This window comes from Phragmites australis, chromosome 14, assembly GCF_958298935.1.
Source record: "Phragmites australis chromosome 14, lpPhrAust1.1, whole genome shotgun sequence".
Lineage (NCBI taxonomy): Eukaryota > Viridiplantae > Streptophyta > Magnoliopsida > Poales > Poaceae > Phragmites > Phragmites australis.
This window is the reverse complement of record NC_084934.1, coordinates 7,152,676-7,159,654: the sequence shown is the minus strand read 5'-3', so window position 1 is coordinate 7,159,654 and position 6,979 is coordinate 7,152,676. Positions and strand designations below refer to the sequence as shown.

Below are 6,979 nucleotides of genomic sequence, written 5' to 3'. Positions count from 1 at the left end.
TGCGTTCATGTAATCGTCGATTGATCCCTTCTGCTTGATGTCAAGGAGTTGACGTATCTATTCTTGGTATTGCTCGTGTCCAAATCGATCACACAGCCTACTGCAAAACTCCTCCCAACTGCCAAAACACCTCTGAGCTTGGATCCAGATCGCGGCACTCCTCGTGAACAGTACGAGGCCACTCTCACCCACAACTCCGGCGGCACCGCGTGCACGTCAAAGTAGTCCTCGCACTTCCTCCTCCAGAATTGTGGGTTTTCACCATAAAAACAAGGAAAATCCTGTTTGAAGTCATCATTAGCATTCGTCATCGAACTAGAGTACGAACTGGATCGATGAAATCGCTCCTGTGACTGTAGAGGGCAGAGAGTCCAAATTGCGCACATGTGACCGGGGTGGGCACGAGGGAAGCGACTCCCCCAAATGTCGATCCCTGATGTTCGCCGTGGCTAGATTGCCTGGGAAGTGATTCGAAGGGGATCGTTCCCAATACGGACTCATGCTGCACTTTCGCGCCCTGTCCCGCTTCAGGAACACTCATCGGAGTATTGATCGCTGGATACTTCTTGATATGTTCCACCTGGAGGCACAAGGTGTCGACGGCTTGATTGTCCTGGATCAGCCGATTGTCCTGGCGTTGCTGCACCCCATCCTCCTGGTACGACTTGCGAAACGCCGCAAATTGCTCCTCCATCGCTTGTGCCTTCTGTTGCTATCGCGATTGGTACAGCGGTCGAGCGTACGGGTCTTCCACGACAGTGAACAGTAGTAACCGGTGGTGATGGTTCTGATACCAATTGTCACAAACCACACACAAATTTGATCTACTAACACACGAATTCGACTATAATTTCTCATGGAATCACGAGTTCTGGAGTTTGAGGTGGAAGAACAGCAGAGGTCAGCAGAGAGAACGAGAGAGCGGAGACTTGTTAACTCCATCATGCCGTTCACGGCCAACTACTCTCACCCTTTATCCTCTGCGCACTGGGTCACACCAACATACGCCTCGCCACCAGCCAGCATGCGCCCGCACATCGCTAGCGAGATCATGCCATTGGTTTCTCCCCGCCCACGACAACTTTGCTTGCTCACGCGTTGTCGGTCATTGCCGGACGCCCAACAGTCCTGACAGATGGCCATTGGAACACCTGAATGGAAGGTCCAAAATTCGGGTGTGGGCTGGCCTCTAAGTTGTCTTAGGGTCCGTTTGGTTGGGAGACAAAGTGGGATGGGATATGACCGTCCCTGTTTTTAGGGATATGATGATCCTGTTTTTTGTTTGGTTGGTTGGATGAGATGAGTCTCTTTTTTGTTTGGTTGGAGGGACGAGGACGGATGAGGATGAGAATCATCAACTAATTTTTTTTTAATTTTAAATAATAATTATTAATAATACACTAATCAACATGCACCAACATGTATTAACGTTACTCTTGCCATAATCATTACTAATTAACAATAAAATATACTAATTAACCATAATCATACTCTAATTAGCTCATTAATTAGCAATAATTAGTACATTAACCCTTACAAATTCTAATCTCGTAGTAATATGTACTAATAAGTAATACAAGTATACTAATATCATTAATCATTTTACTAATGTGCATGATTAGCAAAGGTGGATGACTTCATCCCATATATTTTGAGGGATATCTTCATCCAGCATATTGAGAGAATATTCCTCAGAAGGGATCATCCCATCCCTGCTGCTCCTGAACCAAACAACATAAAAACAGGGATCGTCCCATTCCATCTCACCTCATCCCTTAAACCAAACGGACCCTTAGTGAGCTATAGAAAGAGCCACGAGAAAATAAGTGAGAAGTATAATTGTGTTAGATGGAATTTTCATGACTTTTTGGATAAAACTAGCAAATCCCCGTGGAATACATGCAATTTCGTAAGAAAAGAATGTACAAGTATAAATTCCAAATTTCGTATGGGTGGGTCTGTTTGAAACATCGAGATTTCACAAGAACTTTATCAGAATTTTGTAGGAAGCAAATCAGAAATGTTCCGCGTTCGACCCGAAGCAACAAATTGTTTTCCAGAGACCAAACGCAAACATGTAAGTGTAATAGTAATTACAAACGACACAACCGACTCTTGTTCATTCAACCTCACTTCCTTTCCACATGAGAATCACAACAGCACGAACCCATCAATCGTCAAGTTTCACAACAGCTCGAACCCACATGAGGTCGGCAACACCACACCACTCTCATCAGTAGATGGATGGATGGATGGATGCACACGCGAACGCCCGGCGTTTCGTTGTCACATCTATACGAGAAGCAGCAAGAAAGGCACGGCGAGTGGGGCGGCCGCGGAGACGAGGGAGAGCAACACCGCGCGTGTACCGCCAACGCCAACGCCAACGCCACCGACCCTGCCCACTCCCAACCACCGCCTCGCGGGACCGGCAGCAGCTCCGCTCTTCTGCGCGGCCGTGCCCGCCGCGTTCGCGCCACCTGGAGAGCACAAATCGCGCGTGCGTTAGGACGGAACCAAAGCTAATGATTGCCTTCGAAAAACAAGGGCAAAGAATTGCAAAAGGTGATCACGACGAGTCCACGATCGGCAAAAAAAAAAAAAGATAACAGCCCTCCTATATAATTTTTCTTTCTTTTTTCGAAGCAATATTTTTAGTGATCCTACGTCTCTGTTCTATGAATCCTTGCCCGTGTCGTCCTCTGTTCCAACTCCGACGTATGCAGTAGGGCTGGCTGTAGTGTAGCACATTGATTTCTCGCGTCACCTCAAGCTTCAACGCCGGCAGATGAGCCACTGTTCTCCAGTATCACTGCAGCTGTCCCGTTTAGCTCTGAACGAATTCATTGCTTTGCTTTGAGATACCCCCAAGTCTTGACCAGAGAAGCATTTTAAGTGGCTTGTTTTAGATAATGAAAATCAATTCCGGCTTCTGCATTCTAAGTATGTGGCGTGTAATTTAGCTGATCCTTTTTACCATGCATCAACAATCTAACTTAACCTACTGATAAATCAATCGTTCAAGGAGATGAAACAAATCATGGGAGAACTGAACTGACCAGTAGCACTCGGGCTACCTTGCGCCCCCGCCTGCTTGGCGTACTGCTCGAAGACTTGCGCCTCCTTGGAGTTGGGCGGCAGATTCAGTAGCCCTGCCACAAACCACAGGTATGGAACACACACATGTTAGTAGCAGCATATATTCCGGCGGCCGGTGCAACAGAAACAAGTGAAAAACTCTATCAACGGTGCACGGTTCAATTATTTTCCACATTTTTCACTCCAGAACCCAGAATGTTTTGCGTGTCAACTGTCAATTCCTTCTCATTAAAACATCATTTTTGCCACTTACTTTACGCGTTGTATGCTAATTCACCTTGCTGATGCACGTCGCACGCGGTTAACTTATTATCTCATTCGTATGTCGGTCATTGCTGACATGTGGGTCTAACACCGGAACAGCAACATATCATTGGGATTTTCTCGTTAGACTACTCAACTACATCTATACTTCTATAAAATGCATAAGGTACGACAGATCTGATCGATTTTTACTATCTACTCGAGTTAATCAAACGATCATCGTACAAAGTTGAATCATATTTCTCATTTTAAAAATATATTTAATCTCCGATTATTCGCCTTATATATAGACATCAAATATTTGCATTCCATATATTTAAAAATAAATTCAATCTTCTATTATTTGATTTTCATACATAAATATCTAATATTTTCTTAATTAATTTCACGTGTGTGCATTTGCTAGTTTGGAATCATGCGTGAGTTGCTGCCGTGCAGTGTCTACTCGCGCGCACTTGTCGACTTCTTCAGAATTTCTCCCTCCTTTTCCCACTAGTCAAGCAAGAGTCCGCTGTGGTCTTTGTCAGAATCTTCCGGTAGCTGAAGTGGCTAATCACCCTATTGTCTCGTCAATCACGCCGTGCCTCCTAATTTGGACGCTCCCGAGCCTCCTCCGGCGACATGCCAAAACTCTAAGTCCGGTCCAGTAAAAAAAAAGATCGAGCGTGAAACAACGTTGCTGGCGTGTTGCTATCCGCAATGTCCTAGATCAAGGGCCTATGAGAGCATGCATGTCTTTACACTGCATTCCTTCAAATAAGGTGGTTCTGCTTCAATCCGTTGTGACCTTTGAAAGAATATATATATATGTGTATGTATATACACACATATGTATATATGTATATATATCTCGACCTAGCTTGCCCTGATATAAATTCTACTCGAATATGCATATAAGGTTTTATTATTATTATCATTTTAAAAAAAAGATGAGAGATTTGTGTGGTATATCTCTGCACCACTTTTACCGAGTGTGCGTATGAGGGTGTGAGAGAGTAGGTAATTAAGCTTGAAGCAAGCAGCTAGCGTACGTACTTGGGCAGTCGGAGATGTTGGCGGGCGCGTTGCAGAAGGCGGGGAGCCCCAGCGCCTTGGTGACGTTGAGCTTGAGGCCGAGGTTGGGGTCGTCCTTGTCCTTGACCAGCACGCACAGGCACTTGCGGCTCGTCTGCAGCACCGTCTTCAGCCCCGCGCAGCAGTCCGGCGTCGGCGCCGCCGCCTGGTCCTGCACGTACGTCAGGCACGTCGCCAGAGCCACCAGCTTGTCCGAGCACTCCGCGCGATCCGCCGCGAAGTCCCCTCCCACCCCCACCGCCGCCGCCAACACCGCCGCCGCGGCCACCACGATGAAAGCCCTTGAATCCATGGCGCGTGCGCTGGGGAAGCGCGAGTGTGAGATGCACAGAGTTCACGCGGATCGGATCGATTCGCTGGAGCGGAGGAGCCCGAGCAGCGAGCCGGGGATATATAGAGGGGGTGTGGCCGGCCGCGTGAGAACGCGCGCGCGGGTGCGCGCACCTTTGGGCGGGCGCGTCGCGGCCGGTGGAGAGCCGGTGCTGGTTGGGGTGGGCCGGGCACGGACGTCGCTATCGCGGCGCTGCACGAGCGCTCTGGAAGCGCCGGATGGGGTAGTGACGAGCGCCGGATGGGGTAGGGACGTCGCTATAGTGGTCAGTGTTGCTTGTTGCTTGCCTCTGTCATATGCCAAGTAACAGTCTGATGGATGATCGGTGATAAGCGTCGCTGTGAGGATTTAGAAAAGACTGACGATTATTGAAAACCTGATGTGATGGATTTAAATCGAAGAATAATGCAGTCGGATTATAATTTCTTTTTCTGGTGAAAAAGCAGAAATGGTGGATTAGGATTAGAAAATAAGGTGTTTGCAATAAACCATAAGAAATTTCTTTAGTGGCACATCATGAGATAATAAGACTACTAATAATCTATAATAAGTTCACTATCACATAGGTTACGGACGGTCTATTCGTGATGAGCCGACTTATAACATACGGAAAAAAACCGACGGTTCGGAAACAGTTTGCGATAACCCTGTCCACAACGGTCACACAAGTACCAGACGAGCCATTTCCTTGACGTACGAACATTTCTGCATCTCCAACTTTCAGTATTTATTTTCTTTTTGTTTCTTGGTACTCTCGTTTCTCCCAACAGTATTACAAAACCGACAGGAAAACAAGATGGGAATGATGGTCACGCGGAGGTCGAAGCAGCGCTAGTGCGAGGTTTGGCAGCTGCCGCGGGCCCCACTGCACCATGCCACTTGTCACTTGTCAGCGCTGGAGGAGTTCAGGCGGGACACGGATCCTCTTCAGTTGCACGCTACAGTACCTGATAGTACAGTGCGCATCAGTGATACAGTAAAACCAAACACTGCAGCTGCAGTACCCTTAGTAAACAGTGATTAATTAATGCTGAGGACTGTAACAACAGACTCGTGTTACTGTACAAACAGTAATCTTCTGTATTAATCGTTATTAATAGACTCGTGTTACTGTCCGTTCAGGCGACCTTCGAGGCCAACTCTAAAGAGAGAACGGAAAATAATCAAATTTTTAATAAAATTTCATAAAATTTAGGTCTTTTTACGGTGAAAAAGAAAATTATAAAATGAAATTGAAACCCGATCTATCAGTATCTGATTGACTCCTCCATCTTCACCTTGTGTATCACTTCACCACGGTGCTCTGTTTTATAAATTAAACAGGAGTTGAAGTTAGATACCCATCACACCATCTGGTTAGAACCAGTAACTTAGCTTCAATGGTAGACGTAGCCCACGTCGCCCTGGATTTCGTCTTTCATCTGACTGTCGTCAGGAATATATTTTTGTCCCATCGATTGTCAGAGATACTTCCTTGACAGTCATCGGAAAGGATAGATAGCCGTCAGGACTAATTTTCTGGATGGTGAATGATCCAGCAAACTCGATTTCCATGTCAGTCGATGCATAAGGATAACTGTTTGATGGGTGCCGTCAAGGAAGTTTTTTAGAGTGCGTAAAGGAGGGAGTTTCCCTATGAACTCGTGAGAGGAACGAGATCATCTGACTTTACAGTAGCCACTGTGTGATGTTGATCTCATATCAATGGGTAGCATTTGATGCAACAACAGTGCTACAGTGTTCCACGAATAGTAATTTTGCTATATTACCTATGCTACAGTACTAATTTCAGTCTACTGTTTACCCCTCTGAATAATATTCGCTCCTGACTTTATTGAGGTGGAGTCAGGATCCCTCACGAGAACCGGGGCTCCTCCCCCACAAAGTTTGATCGCCTGTGCTACGGCAGCTCTCACTACCGACATTATAAAAAACTATTTTTAGACAGGTCATAACTTATTTACATAAGTGTTTAATCAATCCGTCTGTGATCGAAAGCCTATAAAAATAGACGATTTTTACATGTGCAAAAAATACCACCTGTGAAAACCTATTATCACAGGCAGTTCACTTAAGAAACCGCATATGTAAATCTATTATCATAGACGGTTTCTTAAGTGAACCGCATGTTAAGAAACCGTCTGTAGATAGGTAGATTTTCACAGACGGGTGACATAAGGATCCGCCTGTAGTATGTATTTCATTCAAAAA

At 45.9% G+C, this 6,979-nt stretch overlaps 1 protein-coding gene across 1 annotated transcript; it reads right to left on the bottom strand.

Annotated features, from left to right (window-relative positions):
* Positions 1–2,078: 2,078 nt before the first annotated feature.
* Positions 2,079–5,022, bottom strand: LOC133891551 (non-specific lipid transfer protein GPI-anchored 14-like). The gene is made up of 3 exons (XM_062332277.1): positions 4,399–5,022; positions 3,060–3,152; positions 2,079–2,480 (listed from the first exon to the last, which is right to left on the bottom strand). The coding sequence occupies exons 1-3, from the start codon at positions 4,727–4,729 to the stop codon at positions 2,293–2,295; spliced, it is 612 nt and encodes a 203-aa protein (XP_062188261.1). The 5' UTR covers positions 4,730–5,022; the 3' UTR covers positions 2,079–2,292.
* Between the last annotated feature and the right edge of the window lie 1,957 nt (positions 5,023–6,979).

What these genes read in the sequence shown, in the direction of transcription:
- LOC133891551 (XM_062332277.1), bottom strand. Translation starts at nt 4,729, where the DNA reads ATGGATTCAAGGGCTTTCATCGTGGTGGCCGCGGCGGCGGTGTTGGCG. An exon ending in CAACATCTCCGACTGCCCAA is followed by an intron (nt 3,153 to 4,398) that starts GTACGTACGCTA and finishes GGTTTGTGGCAG; the next exon opens with GGCTACTGAATCTGCCGCCC. An exon ending in AGGTAGCCCGAGTGCTACTG is followed by an intron (nt 2,481 to 3,059) that starts GTCAGTTCAGTT and finishes TGTGCTCTCCAG; the next exon opens with GTGGCGCGAACGCGGCGGGC.